Source organism: Danio aesculapii, chromosome 2 (genome assembly GCF_903798145.1).
Source record: "Danio aesculapii chromosome 2, fDanAes4.1, whole genome shotgun sequence".
NCBI lineage: Eukaryota > Metazoa > Chordata > Actinopteri > Cypriniformes > Danionidae > Danio > Danio aesculapii.
The window spans coordinates 8940138-8959918 of NC_079436.1; the positions used below are offsets into that span (position 1 = coordinate 8940138).

At 39.7% G+C, this 19781-nt stretch overlaps 1 protein-coding gene across 1 annotated transcript in view; it reads right to left on the reverse strand.

Moving 5' to 3' along the window:
* Window positions 1-384: 384 nt before the first annotated feature.
* The window catches only part of LOC130240558 (uncharacterized), a 66462-nt gene continuing 47065 nt past the window's right edge, over window positions 385-19781 (reverse strand). Inside the window, exons 18-24 of the mRNA XM_056472133.1 lie at window positions 18875-19059; window positions 16975-17177; window positions 16184-16346; window positions 11257-11366; window positions 8264-8383; window positions 7815-7971; window positions 385-1535 (exon numbers count right to left, since the gene is read on the reverse strand). Coding sequence (XP_056328108.1) covers window positions 1531-1535; window positions 7815-7971; window positions 8264-8383; window positions 11257-11366; window positions 16184-16346; window positions 16975-17177; window positions 18875-19059 — 943 coding nt within the window. The 3' untranslated portion in view covers window positions 385-1530. The remainder of the gene's footprint in view (window positions 1536-7814; window positions 7972-8263; window positions 8384-11256; window positions 11367-16183; window positions 16347-16974; window positions 17178-18874; window positions 19060-19781) is intronic.

Genomic DNA, 19781 nt, shown 5'->3' on the forward strand with positions numbered 1-19781 from the left:
AATAAGAGCTGTGATTATTTACAACCACCCGTTCCTGACCCCTCTACAAACTTCATAATATTTAAAAATAACATTTCACATGAATTATCCGCAGGATGACAAAACTGGTCCGCGAATTCGACGTCTGGGGTGTCGTAAATATCTGTAAATGGAGTGCACTTTACAGTGATTTGACAGGCCTCTGATCAGGCATGATCCTCACAAGATCGCGCCGAGTAACAGAACATTACTTCCATTCATCATGTCTGGAAAAGCTGTCATGTGTCCTGCTCCGAGGAGTAAGAGGAGAACACAAGCCAAACGTCTCCCACATATGCAGATGATGTGTGTGTAGATACCATCAGTTTAATACGCGAAGATCTATGAAGCATTTATTGGCGGGGAATCAAGTCCAGTGCAGGCATAATGCATATTTCACCTTACAGAGGAAGAGGATATTAATTACAACAACTGTTCACAGGCAGATCATTTATATCAGCTTTTTTTGAAATACGCATCTATAACCAACCCAGGCTCATTGTAAAAACGTACCCTAATTTACATTTCTGGAGAGCGCGAATTATGTAGCCAGAGCTACATATGGTGTTTTTAAAACAAACTCTATGGAACGGTATGACGCCACTGATGGCTTCTCTTTCTTTTTGCGCTACCAGCTGACCGCTTACCTCCATGTGTACGGCTTTTCTGCTGTTACCAGTTTGCCCAGTGCCTCGCAACGTACGTCAGAGTTGACTATGACAACGCAGTTAGAGTCTGACGAAAAAAGCAGATAAAACAAAAACAAGAGGCAAAAAATTAAATAAGCAAGTAAATAACAGGGTAAGAACGTGGTAAGATCTGAAAACATGGTAAAAATCAGGCAAAGGGCTTTGCTTTTTCTAGATTGCTTTTGAAAACACTATTGGTTGGGTTTAGGGAAGGGGTTGCGTGGGGATATTGTTCTGTCCATCAATCAGTCAGTCAGTCGACAGCAGCCTCTGGTGGAAATACATGAGAACAGCAGGCACGAACGGCACTCGCAAGAGAAATTTGAGATCTGATAAAGCGTACACAGCGGCCTCTGGTGGATTTGCGAAAACAAAAATTGCAAAAAACGTACCCCTAGGTACGTATTTCTCGATCTGCACAAATGTATACAGGGGTATGTATCAATAATGAGCCTGGGTTGCCTATATCACATACATTATTGCAATGAATTTGGCAATTAATCCTTCAATGGTCATGTCTACTGGTACAGTTATTTGTAATGAGTTATTACAATGAACAACATACATGTGTGTAATGATTTTCTGAAGATGCTTGTATTATCATGATTGTCAATATTTATTAAATGCGCCATGTTAAAACAATGGGGGGAGGATTCTGAACTATTGGTGAGATGAAATGCTGCCTACTGCGAAAAAATCTTTGCAAATATGACCTGATGATGACGCAATGATTATGTACATGTCCTTGTTAATATTCGAACAGGTCAGCTGACACTTCACGTCCTCGGCTGAAATCCCAGCATCACTGCAGTGGACACCACTCTTACACTGAAATTAAAGCAGAAACAATTATGAATAGTGGGTAGAAAAAAAAATATATAATGTTATATGATGGCTCTGTGTTATTATTAAACAGCAAAAGTCCTCAGATTCTCGCTTCAGAGATTCTCGCTTTTTTGGTAAAAATTCTTTGAAGCCATCATAATCTTTAATCAAATGCCATAACCTTCCCTTCTCCCTTGAAATGACTGTTCTTCCCTATTGGTCACATGGAATGCTTTTAGGGCGGGGCTATCAGTGCATGTCTCATTTGTGCCCTTTCCTGCACGTCATCTTAAGGCAGGAACCCCTCCAGGTCTGACACCTGTGTCTAAAGTCATCAGAAAAGATTTTGTACCAGAGGGCGCAGACGGTGATTGCAGTGAACAGCAATGCTCCTCAACAAAGTACAAACTGGCATTCTTCCTCCATTTTGTTGTCAACGCATATCTTCCAATGATCAAATCGGATCCCAAAAGACAAAATCATACAGCGTCCTAATTTTTTTATCATTCCAGAAACCATTTTAATTGGACATATGTCCCAATAGAGTAAAAAAGGACAAACTTAGCTTCAGTTTTATAACAACTTCAAGAGAGGAGTGATAGCAGTGATGCAACAATGCAGTCTCTGGGTCTTTGCCTCCATCATCCCTTGGACTTTCACTTGGTGACTGGAGTCAAGTGAGCAGCTCCACTTAAAGAGCAAATCATTTGGACATGTCTTTTTCAAAAGGCTTTTCAAACGTGCATTTCTGGTTCCACTGGTTTCTCACACAGCCAATGCACAATGCACAAGTCCCCTTTGGTACTACCCCCACTGCAGCTAGCACTCAAGCAGGTCTGAGGGTTAATTGTGGGAGTAGCTGGGTCAGGAAGAACATGGGACAGGCCTTGCTGGTTTGCGCCACACTGGCCAACCCAAATCTGGTTTCCGGAAGTCACACGCATTGTGACAGCCCCTCCCTGGCACATTCCCTTGAGGAAGGACCTCCTTTTTTAAGGACATGGCACCATCTGGCTCCTGCATCCAGATCTATGAAACCACCACTTGTAGTTTTAGATGGAATGAGGAAGATGGAGGTAACCTACTGGCCATTATGGTTGACGCTAGAGGTCTGCCCAGGACTAATTTTTTAGTCCCGCTCCTGCCAGGTTTTATTCCGCACCCAACCGCTCCTGCTGTATATTCATTGTTTACCCGCTGCCCACTTACAATAATTTTCTATCCGACCTGACCATTCACGCTAAATTTAGATCTGGTTTCCAAAATCTCACGTTTAATATCTCACGCTAAATGTCAGTTTTGTTTGCCCCTTTGTGATGAGATATAAGGGCCGCCTTTAACCTGAGGTTACTGACCAAACACCACTACCACGTTTTATTTGGAAATTTATTCCCGTGCCACTAGAAATATTGTCAGGTACCGTGGATCCCACTGTACAGCCGCAGGAATGCAGACCTCTAGATGCAGACACCATCACTCAGACTATATCACTCTATAGGGGACATCTATGCCAGTTCATAGAGTGGTGTGCTTCTTACAGAGAAGACCCCAGGATCAAAATAGTGTTATCCTTTATTTAATATAAATTGGAATGGGGCTTTCACCCTCCAAACTGAAGGTCTATGTTGTTGCTATCTCTGCTCACCATGATGCAGTAAATGGCAGAGAACTGGACAAGAACGACTAGATTATCTGGTTCTCGAGAGGTACCAGGAGGAGGTACCCTTCTTGGCTGCCTCTCAAGTCTTCTTAAGATCTTTCTGTCATCTTTACGGGTCTACAAAAAGACCATTTGAACCCCATGACTCCAATTTCTGTCATTAATGACTGCTCCTGTGCCAGTGTTGGCTTCGATTAAGAGGGTTGAGGATCTTGAGGCATGTTCAATCAGCAAATCATGTCTGGAATTTAGACCGGGCAACTCTTACATTATCCTGAGACCCTAGTCTAGCAATGTGTGCAAGGTTACAACCAATTCATTTTGCAGGTAGGTCAACACTATCCAAACAGAGGTTGTCTCACTAGATAGTGAATATCATCGCCAACAGGCATAGAGCTGCAGGCTGGGTAAAACTTTTTGTGACATTTGTGAGATTCTGCGATCTCTGAGTCGTGCTGATTCCCTCCTGTGCATTAGGTAACAACAGAGAATGCGGAGAAAACAATGCTCAATGTCATTCTTGCTGCATTATTCCATATTGAATGGAATTGCATACTGGCCACGCAGCAGTGCACCATGCCACATCTTTTAAAATTGTAAACACTGTTTTTTATGAGGATTCTCACGTTGGAACCTCCCGTGCCCCCACTGTTCCAATCAAAGTTTATTCAATTCATTTTTATTTCTAAAGTGCTTTTACAATGTAGATTCTGTCAAAGCAGCTTAACATAGAAGTTCCAGTAAATTGAAACTGTGTCAGTGCAGTTTCCGGAGTTGAGGTTTACATTAGTTTTGTTCAGTAAAATTTCAATGTCAATACTGTAAGCCCAAACTCTAAAGAACAAATCCATTGATGTACAGCTCCACAAGTCCCAAACCAAGCAAGCCAGTGGCGAGGAACAAAACTTCACCAATTGACGAAAGTGAGGGAAAAAAATCTTGAGAAACCAGGCTCAGTTGGCCATGACCAGTTCTCCTCTGGCCAAACTTCTTGTGCAGAGCTGCAGTCTAGTTGCTGAACATACAGGATGAGATGTATGCTTGGCCCAGTTTGCGAGTGTATGCCCACTGGTCAACCCTTACGCTAGGGTTTGGAGGCATATGGGGATCCCCTAATGTGCAATTCCCTACTCAGGTAATCCCATATGTGTATTGTTCCACGGAAATTAGTTTCCCCGCTGAGTAAACGCTTGTCTGTCCCTGACAGAACACTGTTATTTAATCCATATGTAGGGCTTCCCCGATAGGGTCAACACATGTGTGTTTCCTGCCACAAGCATCTCCGACAGCCACATAATGTCTCTGTTCTCTGGGAATGAGGATTGCATACATAAAGGATACATTTTCAACAGTTTAACAATTGTCTCAGCATAAGTTTGGTTTGTGGTTAATTTGCTTACAATGTAAACTGTGGAAGGGATGGTAACTGCTGTTTCACGCTTGGCAGGTTTGGTTTGATTCAAACAAACCCTGGTGTGATTGTTTTGTTACACATTTTATGATCTCTTTGTGGGTTCTCACAACTGCAGCATTATTTGGACTTAGTCACAATTTATACAATAGAGATCAGAATTAAAGACCAGTCTACAGTTTTATATACATTTCGAGGACACTGCTTAGTCCTATTTAAAGTTGTTCTATCAGGAGTTAAAGAGCAGTTTTTTAAACATATACTAGATTCATTTATTCATTTATTTTCCTTCGGCGTATTCCCTTATTGATCAGGGGTCGCCACAGCAGAACCAGGGGACCTATTATGCAAACATCACTTTTATAAGAGGTTTAAACTGATTCTGTGAATAGAACCAGCTTCTAATGGTAAAAATGTATTAATTTTATTGTTTATAATCCCACTTCACAAAAATGGTCTGCAGAAACACTTTGATTGACATTCTCCCTTTGTATGTGTCATCAGAGGGGAAAAGCCCCACCCATTAGTGATGATCTCTCTCTCTCATAAGCATAGGACCTAGTCTTGTTTTTAGGTGTGTGACTTCATACAGCGCTGCGCAGACTGATCGAAATCTGAACTAAAGTGGTGGATGCTGGTAAGAAATTTTGTCCGGCTCGACGCTGCACAGTCGGTGCAGCATCTGAAGAGTAACTGCAGGAGCTGTGATGACGACACTGATATTACAAGATTGACCGAGTTCACTGTATGATAACAACCTTATTATTGGACAACTTCCGTCTCACAAATTTAATAACAAACAATTACCTTTTTATGCCATCTTTATCTTGTATATATCATGCTTATTTAAAGACTACAAATAATTTACTGTAGTAATCATCTTTTGTTATATAATTTGTTTATAAAGGCTAGCTTGTTTGTGTAGGTTCATTTTAGACCTTATTTATACAGACTATTTACTGCATTCATCTCCATGAACGATTTAAATGATATATTTTAGTGAATAACCAACATATTAACTTAAATAAGTCTTACATAAAATAATTATCATCATTGATCCTGACACCCTAAGGTTTATTAACAAATTAAGTCCATTCATTCATTTTCTTTTCGGTTTAGTCCCTTTATTAATCTGGGGTCGCCACAGCGGAATGAACCACCAACTCATCCAGCATATGTTTAACGCAGCAGATGCACTTCCAGCCACAACCCATCACTGGGAAAACAAGTTAAGTTAAATAACAATTTTATTAAATAATTATAAAATTATTTATATGATTATAAACACTATTGGGGAGGTTACTTTGGAAATGTAGTAGATTACAGATAACAAATTACCCTATTTAAAATGTAGTAAGTAGTGTACCTTTTCAATTACTTTATATATCTGATTACTTTTTGATTACTTTTAAATTTCTAATGGATATTTTCAACTAAGTCATTTTCTAGCATTTATACAAAGCAGGTGTGACCTTACAGTAGCTCTGTTTACTGTTAGAATGTCTAAGTCTTTCATCACTTGAATTAAGATTATATTAATTTAATAAGTACAGCCACCACAAAACCAGACCTTATAACAAAAAATGTTTATTGTTGTTACAAACTCTAAATTTTAGTTAGTTATGCAGGGTGATTTTTTGGCATTTGGAATAAAAATACATCTAAGCTATTATTGCAATTTTCATTTTTAAATCAAAGCAACTTAAATCCAAGTGAATCATACCTTAGAGATCAATAAAACAAACATAAGAGGCAAAACTGTTCAGTTCAGTTATTCACTGTAAATAATATGCTGTACTAAACAGAAACAAAACAGGTGTTACACATTTAAAATGATATAGTAATTAATAGTAAAGGGAAATATTTAGGAATGAGCAATATATTGTATATATATATATATATATATATATATATATATATATATATATATATATATATATATATATATATATATATATATATATATAATTATACTACATAATCAAGTAGTGTAACTATCATGAACTAATAGTAACTTAGTAACTATCGTGAACTAATAGTAATTACCATAGTATACTTTATCCTTTACTACAGTAAACTATATATATATATATATATATATAGACCTCTTCTCCCTCAGTCATCTTTCCATCAAGCAAATTTCTTGTGTCAGCACAATGATTGGTTGGCGACATCACCGACCAGAGCAAGAGGTGGCAGTAACGCAGCAAAAAGTTTGTTGTCGACCACCGAAAAACAGGAAGAAGAAGATGAGGAATACTAAATCCTGGAATAACTAAAGGCTCGCCTCCCCATTTCAGTTCGAACCCAGGAAACAGTCAAATGATAAGATTCACTTGAACGTAGGGCATATTGGCTTTATGAAGAAGGGAACTTAGGTATAAAGGCACCAGACCCGGAGGAGCCTTGTAGACCTTTTTACATTCAGAGAAGGCCACTTAGCTTTGGCGTACAGTTCACAATGGTAAGTTAGTCCCTGACAGACTCAGAGCACTGTGATAAACAGAGTTTAAAGGCTAAAGACATTTGGTTTAAGCATTCATATATAAAACATCACCATAGTCAATCAAAGGTAAAAATGTTGCAGACATGAAATGTCAAGAGAAAATGTCAAGAGAAAAGCATTTCGATAGTAAAACCCAAGCTTAATTCTCAAATTTCGAACCAAATTTGCTACGTGTGCTTTGAAGGAAAGCTCCTGATCTAAGTACTTATAGCTGGACAGTAAATTTATTTGTTCATCTTGGGCAGTGGTAATCAATGTTTGGTTTTGCACAGGGGTGGAGCAATTTGTAAAAATCATTAATTTAATTTAGATTTGTCTACATTTAAAACCAATCTTATATCCCCTCACCCCTGCCTGCGCTCGGCTAATCTTGTTAATCACCGTCCGCAGCCGTGGTTCAAATCAAATGCACATATTGAGTCTTCCACTATGCTGACACATAGGCATTTGTAGCTCCGCCCTCTTTTAAAAAGAGCATGATCTCATTTGAATTTAAAGCGACAGCCACCAAAATAGCACAATTTGAATCAAAGCCTAAAATATGCTATTTCAAAGAGCTATAAAACATTATTTGTGTGGTATTTTGAGCTGAAAGTTCACAAGTTCACATAGTGACGTCAGAGATTTATTTTACATCTTAAAAAAATTATTAGGTCCCCTTTAAAATATGGTCATAGGTTTTTCTTAGGAGTGAGAGATACTGACCGCATTGCACTGGCAGCTCCAGTGGAACATAGTTTCTATGGCATAGATGGATATAAGCGGATGCCAGTGAGCAGAAGGCTGGTCTGGGAACATCTACACGCTCATTACGTACACACTCCAAAATTTCACACTTCATCGCAAACTGCAGAGGGTCCACCTTTAAAAATAAAATAAAAAAGTCAGAAAACACTTCATCCGATTAATGAATGCTCATAAACACAGTAAAATAATGAAAACACAGAGTGTGACACAAAGAGAATTCTTCATCTGAAGTTCATTGTGTTGTTTACTATTGCATTCTTTCATTCTTTTTTTTTTTTTCATTTCCTCACTTCCCCCAAGGAGTGGATGTCTTTTGATCAACCTAATCAAAGGGATCTTTATATGCACTGGCTTGTAATAGTTAGCACATGTTGCTGAGTGAGAGGGAAAAAGAGTACAGTAGTTACCACTCTGAAACAGGGGCTCAGAGGAGAATTTGTGGAGGAGAACAGAAATGTGCACGACAGGGAGTCAGCGGTGGCATTCTGACAGACTTCAGCTTTCCTGCTGACACATTCCGAATCCACCTACATAAAGCAAAAGGTATACAGTATTACATTAGATTGACACAGGCTATTTAATGCAAAGTTTAGAATTTAGTCTAATTTAGATTTGTCTTTTGAATGAGTGTTGGCATTTTTCTTTTTCCACATATTATAGAAAAAGGCAAATGTACAACAAATGAAATGCTAAATTAAATGAGATAAACTGGATATAACTCTTTATTTTTAGACTACTTCTGTTCTACATCTTGAATTAACAATGGAAAAATGACAAAAGCATGTTAATGTTTATTTGGTAATGTTTTACTTCAAGGCGTGTTAGTGTCACGTTTATAATCATGACATGACACACATCATGAATACAGTGCATCCGGAAAGTATTCACTTTTTCCACATTTTTCAATGTTACAGCCTTATTCCAAAATGGATTAAATTCATGTATTTCCTCAACATTCTACACACAATACCCCATAATGACAATGTGAAAAAAGATTTTGTGAAATTGTTGCAAATTTATTAAAAATAAAAAACCTGAAAAATCACATGTACATCAGTATTCACAGCCTTTGCTCAATACTTTGTTGATGCACCTTTGGCAGCAATTACAGCCTCAAGTCTTTTTGAATATGATGCCACAAGCTTGGCACACCTGTCTTTGGGAATTTTTGCCCGTTCCTTTTTGCAGTACCTGTCAAGCTCTATCAGGTTGGATGGGAAGCGACAGTGTTCAGCCATTTTCAGATCTCTCCAGACATGTTCAATAGGATTTAGGTCTGGGCTCTGGCTGGGCTACTCAAGGACATTCACAGAGTTGTTGTGAAGCCACTCCATGGATATTTTGGCAGTGTGCTTTGGGTCACTGTCCTGCTGGAAGATGAACCGTCACCCCAGTCTGAGGTCAAGAGCACTCTGAAGCAGGTTTTCATTCAGGATGTCTCTGTACATTGCTGCATTCATCTTTCCCTCTATCCTGACTAGTCTTTCAGTTCCTGCTGCTGAAAAACACCCCCACAGCATGATGCTGCCAGAACCATGCTTCAATGTAGGGATGGTATTAGCCTGGTGATGAGTGGTGCCTGGTTTTATCCAAAAGTAACGTCTGGCAATCATTCCAAAGAGTTAAATTTTAGTCTCATCAGACTAGAGAATTTAGTTTCTTATGGTCTGAGATTCCTTCAGGTGCCTTTTGGCAAATTCCAGGCAAGGAGTGGCTTCCGTCTGGCCACTCCACCATACAGGCCTGATTGGTGGATTGCTGCACAGATGGTTGTCCTTCTGTAAGGTTCTCCTCTCTCCAAAGAAGAACGCTGGTGCTCAGACAGAGTGACATTCGGGTTATTGATCACCTCCCTGACTAAGGCCCTTCTCCCCTGATTACTCAGCTTAGATGGCCAGCCAGCTCTAGGAAGAAGTGGTTCCTTGTGGTTCCAAACATCTTCCACTTACGGATGATGGAGGCCAGTGTGCTCCTTGGAATTTTCAGAGCAGCAGAAATTTTTCTGTTACCTTCCCCTGCCTTGTGCCTCGAGACAATCCTGTCTTGGAGGTCTACAGACAATTCCTTTGTCTTCATGCTTGGTTTGTGCTTTGACTTGCACTGTCAACCCTGGGACTTTATATGGACAGGTGTATGCTTTTTTAAATCATGTCCAATGAACTGAAATTACCACAGGTGAACTCCAATTAAGCTGCTGAAACATCTCAAGAAGCTTCACGGCAAATGTGAATACTTCTGTACATGTTATTTTTCAGCTTTTTTATTTTTAATAAATTTGCTACACTGTAAAAAACTCTTTTTTCACATTGTCATTATGGGCTAGTGTGTGTAGAATCCTGAGGAAATAAAAGAATTTAATCCATTTTGGAATAAGGCTGTAACAAAAAAAAAAAAAAAATGTGGAAAAAGTGAAGCGCTATGAATACTTTCTGGATGCACTGTAATTTATTGTGTGTTGTAACTTGTAATTGCTTGTACTGTATCTCTCAGGTTAAATCTTTATGGGCTGTTCACATATCTTACCCAAAATCTCATTGAAAACGCGACACAAGCTTCTGTTATTGATTTAAATCAGTTTCTGCACTCGATCCTCTGCTGTTTGTCATTGCTATGGACACCACCAGCTTGGAGACCCCCAATCCCAAAATATGACCCTTTTAAAATGCATAATAGGGGCTCTTTAAGTGCATATGTGATTTCTGTAGTTACATAATTACACTCTCTACTCTAGCCTTACTCATTAACACAACCAATACTGTAAACTACCCGTATACAACCATGTCAGTTCATACATATTAAAAAAATAGTAGTGTAAAGGTTACAAATCCAGTATCAAAATTACCAACTGGTTTCTACACTCACCGGCCACTTTATTAGGTACACTTTTTTACACTTTATTAGGTTCTTTTCTGACCTCTTGCATCATCAAGGCATTTGCATCTACAGAACTGCCGCTCACTGGATATGTTCTCTTTTTTGGAGCATTCCCTGTAAACCCTAGAGATGGTTGTGCGTGAAAATCCCATTCAAAGTCACCTAAATCAGCTTTCTTCCCCATTCCGATGATCGGTTTGAACTGCAGCAGATCGTCTTGACCCTATCTACATGCCTAAATGCATTGAGTTGCTGCCATGTGATGTACCTAATAAAGTGGCCAGTGAGTGTAGATGGCATTTAAACTGCACACAAAGTCAATTTGATAATAATTTATATTAATGACTCAGAATAAGAATCTATTAAGTCACTTGAAAGCACATGGTCAGAGTAAATGTATTTTTTAATTTATGCATATTGCCAATATGGACATGGACATCTGCTTTTACATGCAAATGTTCATCATAATAACATCCTAATCCTAATAAACAGGGTTTAATCATATGCTAAACAGGTGTCTCTGTACCTGCCAGCTGTGAGTAAACTGAAGCAGACCGCTTGTGTGAGATCCATCCGGCAGAAGTTGTTCGTTAGAGCCTTCGTTATCATTGGTTCCTAAAAGACCGCTGGACACACCTGAATAAAGCATTTATTCATGACGTATATTAGAATGACTCACCACAAACAAAGAGCTACTTGAACTCTTGTGCGCAGCAGTGGTTTTAAGCCCCATTTAATCCACGTTACAGCATATTAAGAATACAACAGTGAGCACTAAAAGAACATTGCTTTTTCTTTTGCATAACCACAAAAAGGGCGTAGTGCTAGACCTTGAACCAAACCAGCCATTTCAGAGATTTTGAATCAATTCATTTTAATATCTGAATTAAAAAAGCATGAAGCACTGCAAATGGTATACTCAGACCAGCAACAACAGGCTACTGACAAAATATCAATATGTTTGTTTATAATAATAATAATAATAATAATAATAATAATAATAATAATAATAATAATAATAATAATAATAAATAAATAAATAAATAAATAAATATGTTTCTCAATATGCGTTCTTTGGCGGTCTTGCGTCCTCGTGTTCTTGTGTAAAGTCATCATCAACTGCCAAAGTTTAGTTCCAAAACTCATGACTGCAGGAACGGAGGATGCATGAAAGTTCCTGGATGTGTTCTTGATGTTGAGGATGCATGGATGCAGATTTGAGCACCGAACTCGCTCTAGAAGTCCCAGAAGTCATTGCGACTGGACTGGCATTTTTTCAAGTTCAGAGATATAACTTATTTATCTCAGGAGTGTCCCTAAATGAGACGGTGAAAGTAAACACTACCATGGAAATCTTTATAAAGGCATAAACACATTAAGTATGTTTATTTGCTGAAATTTTATTAAAATCTATTTTATTTATATTATGCAACATATATTTGTAAAGTCTTTATGCATAGTATATATTTTGAATAGGGGAAAAACAATAAATCGTTGTATGAATGGTGAAATGTTTAAATAATTTTCCATTAAAAACGCGTGAAGGTCATGTGACCATCAGCATCTCATTTTTCACAGGACGCGTTCTCTGTTCTCACGGTCTTCCGAGTTCGTTCTTCCGAGGTGACATGGCAAGACCGGTTTTCACAAAAATGCAAGTCCGTTCTCTGCGTTATTAGAATTGAGAAACAGCCTCCTTTGAACATCTTGATTATTTGGATCAGCTGTGTTTGATTACGGCTGGAGCAAAACTGTGCAGAGCTGTGGCCGTCCAGGAATCGAGTTTGAGACCTATGTTTTAGAGAGTGAGAAGATGCCTGAGGAATGCAGAAGACGTGTACTGGTGCCTTTAATATCTTTAAGAACAAGAGTGATGTGCAGAGTTGCAGCAACTATAGTGAGATAAAGTTGATGAGTCATACAATGAAAGTTTGGGAAAGACTTGTAGAGGCTAGGTTACTGAAAGAAGTAAATATTTGTGAGAAGCAGAATGGCTTCATGCCTAGAAAGAGCACAACAGATGCAATTTTTATTGTGGGAATGTTGACAGAGAGATGGCCAGAAGGCGCTGCATTGTGTTTTTGTAAACATGGAGAAAGCATTTGCCTGGGTGCTAAAAAAAAAGAATTGTGGTATTGTTTTGACTAAGGTCAGGAGTAGCAAAAAAGTATGTCAGTGTGGTGCAGGATATGTATGAGAGGAGCATAAAAATATTGAGGTGTGCATTAGGGCAGATAGAAGAGTTTAAATTAGAGGTGGGATTGCACCAGGGTGCAGCTCGGAGTCTCTTCTTGTTTGGTATAGTGATGAACCAGGTGCCAGAGAAGGTCAGACAGGAAGGTCCCACCTCCTTGGACAATGATTTTTGCAGATGAAATGGAGTAAGAAGTGAAGAAGAGAGTGCAGGCAGGTTGGAATGGGTGGAGAAAAAAGTCAAGAGTAATGTGTGACAGAAGGATACCAGTAATAATAAATAATAATAATTCCTTACATTTATGTAGCACTTTTCTGGAGACTCAAAGTTCTTTAGACATTTTTGGGGAGAATCTTCTTATCCACCACCAGTGTGCAGCATCAACCTGAATGACGCAATGGCAGCCTAATTGCACCAGACTGCACACCACACACCAGCTGATTGGTGGAGAGGAGACGTGGAGAGTGATGAAGCCAATTAGGATATGGGGATGGTTAGGAGGTCATGATGGACAGAGGCCAGTGGGCAACTTTTGGCCAGGATGCCAGGGTTAAACCCCTACTCTTTTTCAAAGGACATCCAGGGATTTTTACCGACCACAGAAAGTAAGGACCTTGGTTTAACATCTCATCCGACACACACGGAGCAGTATAGAGTCCCCTTCACTATACTGGGGCATTAGGACCCACACAGAATGCAGGTTAAACACCTGCTGGTCTCACTAACACCGCTTCCGGCAGCAACCTAGCTTTCCCATGTGGTCTCCCATCCAGGTACTGACCAGGCGCAGCCCTGCTTAGCTTCAGTGGGCGACCATGTGAGAGTTGCAGAGAGCTAGCTGCCGGACAACAGGTAATAACAAATTATTACTTGTTGCCAGTAATAATTAAGGGAAAGGTGTGCAAGACAGTGGTGAGACCAGCTATGTTGTATAGTTTAGAGACTGTGGCCGAGCTGAAGGTAGAAGAGATGAAGATATTGGTTTTCTTTGAAAGTGATGAGGTTGGACAAGATTAGGAACAAGCACGTCAGATGGACAGATCAGAAAACTTCTTTGGCTCTCTGCGAAGGCGGTCACACTTTTTTCCTCTCCCTCCCATATCTCTACTGGCTGGCTCCTCTTGTCTTGTCTTATTCTATCTCTGAGGCTCTCCTTGCCCTGCCCTCCAAACGAACAAGGAATTCTGGATTTGATCAACTGGTCTCTAAACGCAATTGACACCATCTTCTCGACGAGAAGTTTGGGCTTGGGGGGAACCCACTTGTCCTGCGGGGACGTTTGCAGCTGGATACAAGATGGACGGGTGGGAGAAGTGGAGCGTCGTGTGCCTGGCCGCTCTGTCCCTGGAGGATATTGAAGATATCTATCTATTCGGAACTTTGATAACAGGGTTTCTGCTGATGGGCTTATGCGGGGCCCTAGGGTATCGACGATTGATGAAAGCGATCAGTGCAGCCAAGCTGACCAAAACCCGACCAAGCTGGCCAGCTGGATTGAAAGGGTGGTGAGCAGGGTCGTTACAAACCAGACTGTAGCCTTAGACTGCAAATTGGAAAACATCGGAGTTGTAGGAGCCATACATTGTAAATTGGCGATTGGCCACAAGGTGTCAGTACCAGACTATATAACTGTGGCTTCACTGCATGGAAGAGAGTGTTGGTAGGAAGCACACAGTTTTTGACCGTGACGTAACGAAACGTCACTCACCTCAACGTAACAACTGAAGGTAACCGAGAAGTGTGCATATAGATTAAGGAAAAGTGATGGAAGTAATTCTGTTGATTGGAAAATAAAGACGTTTTTATTTGCATCTATTTTGCCTATGGACTCTGACTTTACGCGTTAAAAACTTGCTCACTCTACCAACAATAGCGGCAATTAGAAAGCTGCTACAGGGGTGAAACTAGCGGCTCTGCAACAAGATTTGGTCAGACCTGGAGACCAGTGACGGACATTCGGTATCTGCGAAATTGGAAGATATTGACCCAAATTTTGAAAAACATTTAATCTCTTTTGGCTTCCCTGTGACTTTCCTGCCAGACGGCCTCGGCTAGAGACAAACAACTTCCCTCGGATAGCAAGATAAGGAGACACTGTAAAATTCCTGCTCCCTGTCAAGGACACCTGCTGAGACTCTACAGTCTTACACACAAACACATACACAGCTACAGGTAGACAATCATTACCTAGCCCCGCATCCTACGCCTTCGTGTGCTTTCACCCACCGGAGTGGGTAGTCGGGTCTGTGACCAGCGCTCTCTAGCTGCAGGACCAGATGGCTGCCGCTCTCATCAGACTATATCCACATCCCCTGTTCCCATCCCCTGTTGCAATGTTATATCTATATGTTTATGTAATCAAATACTTGATTGCTGGGGCTTTTTTCCCTGATCTCACACTGCCCTGATTCAAGGACAATGTGAGAGGGAGTGTTTTTCCCCTCTCTCTTTTCGAATGTATCTTATTTTTTTCTTTCTAAAAGCTACTTCTTGTCGACCTGTCTTCCCCTGAATTGTGTGATGTTTATGTACTGTATGTTCGGGGGTGGTTCAATTTCACTGCATGAAAGTGTATGTGACAAATAAAGGCTTCATCATCATCACATTGGGCATTTTGAGAAGAAAGATCGAGAGTCAAGACTGAGATGGTTTGGACATGTACAGGGATAGTGAATATAGTGGGATAGTTGGAATATAGGGATGGATGGAAGGATGGATGGATGGATGGATGCATGGATGGATGGGTGGATGGATGGATGAAATATTGGTTCAAGGATGTTGGGAATGGAGCTGCTAGGCAGGAGGCAAAGAGAAAGACCAAAGAGGAGATCCAGTACATGGATGTGATAAATGAGGACATGAAGTTAGTGAGAAGAGGATGCACATGATAGGGATACATTGAGGCAGATGAAAATCAAAATATTTATTTTAATTTCAAGTCTATTACTTTATTTTAGCGATTGCAAGACTGACATTTGCATCCCTTATTGTATTATATTATTTCTTTGCAGATTTTCTCCGTTTAATTTCCTAAATGTAAATTCAAATTTATTTCTTCATTCTAAATTTATTTTATTTCGATTATATTATTTTTATGGATAATTAAAAAGTATATTTAGGTTACAGTGCATTTAAAACAAGTGCTTCATTAAGCAGCCTAATCAAAATATACAGACAGCCATTTCACATGCTTTATCATGCGCCTGCTAATGCATATGAATATGATTGAAAAAGTAGTCTGAAAAGCTGACGATCTTACCATGAAGCCATCCATCTAGAATCACACTGCAAACCTCCAGATGATGGTCACATGACACCCAAAGTCCTCTCCCATTGGACACCTCAATGAAGTTCACGTCTTTTCTGACAGCCACTTCATGGTTAGTGTATGGCATGTGTGTAACATGGCAATTAACTTCAACCTAAAATCGACAAGGTTTTAATAATAATAATAATAATAAATCCTTACATTTATAAAGCGATTATCTGGACATTCAAAGTGCTTTTACACGTTTTTAGGGGGGAATCTCCTCATCCACCACCAGTGTGCAGCATCCACCTGGATGACACGACGGCAGCCATATTACACCAGACTGCACACCACACACCAGCTGATTGGTGGAGAGGAGACAGAGTGATGAAGCCAATTATGATATGGGGGTGGTTAGGGAGCCTTGATGGACAGAGGCCAGTGGGCAAATTTGGCCAGGATGCTGGGGTTAAACCCCTACACTTTTTCGAAGGACAACCTGAGATTTTTAACAACAGTGCTCACAGACAGTATAGTGTCCCCTTCACTATACTGGAGCATTAGGACCCACACAGACTGCAGTTTGAGCGACCCCTGCTGGTCTCACTAACACTACTTCCGGCAGCAACCTAGCTTTCTCATATGGTCTCCCATCCAGGTACTGACCAGGCGCAGCTCTGCTTCACTTCATTGAGCGACTATGTTGACTAAGTTGCAGAAAGCTAGCTGTATAAATCAGTTTAACTAGATCCGAAATAAGCCATTGATGCATTACTGAATATTAACAAAACAACATGTACCTCTCCATTTGTGTGAATTGCAATCGTTGTGTTTTGCATTTGCATCACAAGCGAGCGCCGTTTGAATCGGCCTGACTTGAGTGCAATGATGAAGGTGTTCTTGGTGACATCAGCTGCTAGGATGAAGTCACAGGCAGCAGGGAGCTGGAACAGATGTCCATCAAATGACACCAAATAGACATCTGCCACTAGAAATGCCTGATCTGCACAGAGAAAATACAATGACAGATGTAGATAAATATGGAGAAAACATTTCTCAATTCTGAGAGGAAAATATTACTAGAATATCGGTCGTTAATTAGCACAGATTGATGCAACACAGGCTCATTGGGCATACGTGCCCAGGGCTATACAGGGCTAACACCAATAAGTGCCATAAAACAAAAACAATATAGGCCAGTATAACATCACCAACAACTTCTGTTGCTTTTTGTACCACTACTTACCTCTGAATGGATTTTTTCGGACTTTTTTCCAGGCATGATCAGTTTGCTTGGTAGCTTGCCTTGTATGGCAAAGGACAGATCCAGGTAAAACAAACTCCCACAAAAAAAAATTGTGGTAAAAGCATTTGGCTGTGACATATTTTTCTCTTTGTGAAGTTTATTTCTAAACTAATTTCAAGAGGATCGCATGCTTATGATTGACCATGGGTCCCACATTAGCTAACACATGATTCACCAATCAGATGATTCCTAACTCACCAAAAATAACCGGAGTTTTTTGACTCAGTTATCTTCGTCTTGAAGAATCCCCCCCTCCACCCCTACTCCTCTTTCTTTTTCCTAGATAGGGCAGCAAGGAGGCCCAGTGGTTAGCACGGTTGCCTCACAGCAAGAATGTCACTGGTTCAAGTATTTACCAGGCTAGTTGATGCTTCTGTGTGGAGTTTATATGTTCTCCCCATGCTCACATGGGATTTCCCCTGGTTACCCGGTTTCCTAATTAAAAACATAACTTATTACACTATGAAACCATAACTTATTATTTGCTCATGCACATTAAGCAAGTTCATATTTTGTTGATAAGTTCATAAGTTGACATAAAGTCTAAATCAAGTAATTTTAGCATGTCAAAGTCACATTTATGCATATAAAATGTTTTTTTTCCAACAACAAAATTGTGGCTAACGAAAATGGTGAGTGGCTAGTAACATTGGAAATTTACTAGCAACAGTGGCTGGTGATCAAAAAAGTTAATGTCAATCCTTGTATATATATATATATATATATATATATATTCCTTCATATGTATATATATATATATATATATATATATATATATATATATATATATATATATATATATATATATATATATAGATAGATAGATAGATAGATAGATAGATAGATAGATAGATAGATAGATAGACAGAGATAGATTGATCAGTGCAACAGCTGCCAATCCATTGTGTGCTACTGAAAAAGTGAAGCAGGCTCTGATTCTGTCCTTCATGAAGTTGTAAACCTCTAAGACAGGGTTGCTCAACCCTGTTCCTGGAGATCTACCTTCCTACAGAGTTGAGCTCCAACCTTGATCAAACACACCTGAACTAATTAATTAGGACCTCAACAGCACTTGACAATTACAGGCAGGTGTGTTGAATATGGGTTGCAACTGAACTCTGCAGGAAGGTAGATCTCCAGGAACAGGATTGAGCACCCCTGCTCTAACACTTACTTCCTTCAGCTGAACACAACTTTTTGGAAGGACGTGCAAGAAAACATTGGATCTTTTAAATTTCAGCAAAAATGTGTTCTCATTAAACAGTAATTTCAGTCTCGTGAATGGAAAATGCATCTGAAGTAGGAAATTCCCAGAGGTCTCGATTAACTCAACTAGTGGTCTAGAGCTGGAAAACATGTGTTTGACATGAGTCGTGTTGATTCATGTGACTCACAGTTGGCTGGACTGTCCATTATCCTCCTCTTGAGCCGGTAGAGCTCTGCTGTCGGACTCATAGAGTTCAAGGCTAAGAGAGGCTTCAGGACAAACTCCTCCAGGAGAACTTCAGTCACACCGGCCTCCTTCACCATCAGCCAGGGGCCCTCAGGAAGAGGCACCCTTAATGTCAGCTCACTCTCACTGGAGCAACAAATGAGTGTAGGGGAAAAAAAGACACTTTCTGTTAAAATTTTGCATTCAGTATAGATCAACCTTACTGTAAGTGCAAATCAGTGGCACTTACTCAACCTGTATGACTATATTGGTCACTTTTCTGAAATATAACCAGTGGTGTAAAGTAACTGATTACAAATACTCAAATTACTGTAATTGAGTAGTTTTTCTCAGGAATTGTAACTTACTAAGTAGTTTTAAAAATGTGTACTTTTACTTTCCCTTGAGTACATTTTTAGTGCTGTATTGGTACTTTTACTCCACTACTTTCCTTCAACGTGCAGTCACTACTTTATTATTTCTTGTCTATGAGGATTAGAAAAATCAATTCTGTGATTCCTGTCTAATCAAATCGCACATAGAAGGCAAATCCCATCTTAATGAACTACCTCAAGACAAACTGTTTGGAAGCATTAAAAGTGTCCAAGAAGATTGTTTAGATGCATGTCACTGATGAGAGGACCGTTTTTGGTCACGGATGTTTACTGTATGATGAAATGGACTTAAACAGCCAGCAGGCACAAGAGGTCAACATGACGTCAGATTGATGTTGTACCCCTAACGACATGGGGACGTTGCATTTTGTTTGGAAATGAAAATCAGGTTGGCGTCAGAACTCAACGTCAGGCCAATGTCAACGTCCAACCTAAAGCCACCCAAATATCAACGTCTAATGATAATGTTACAGC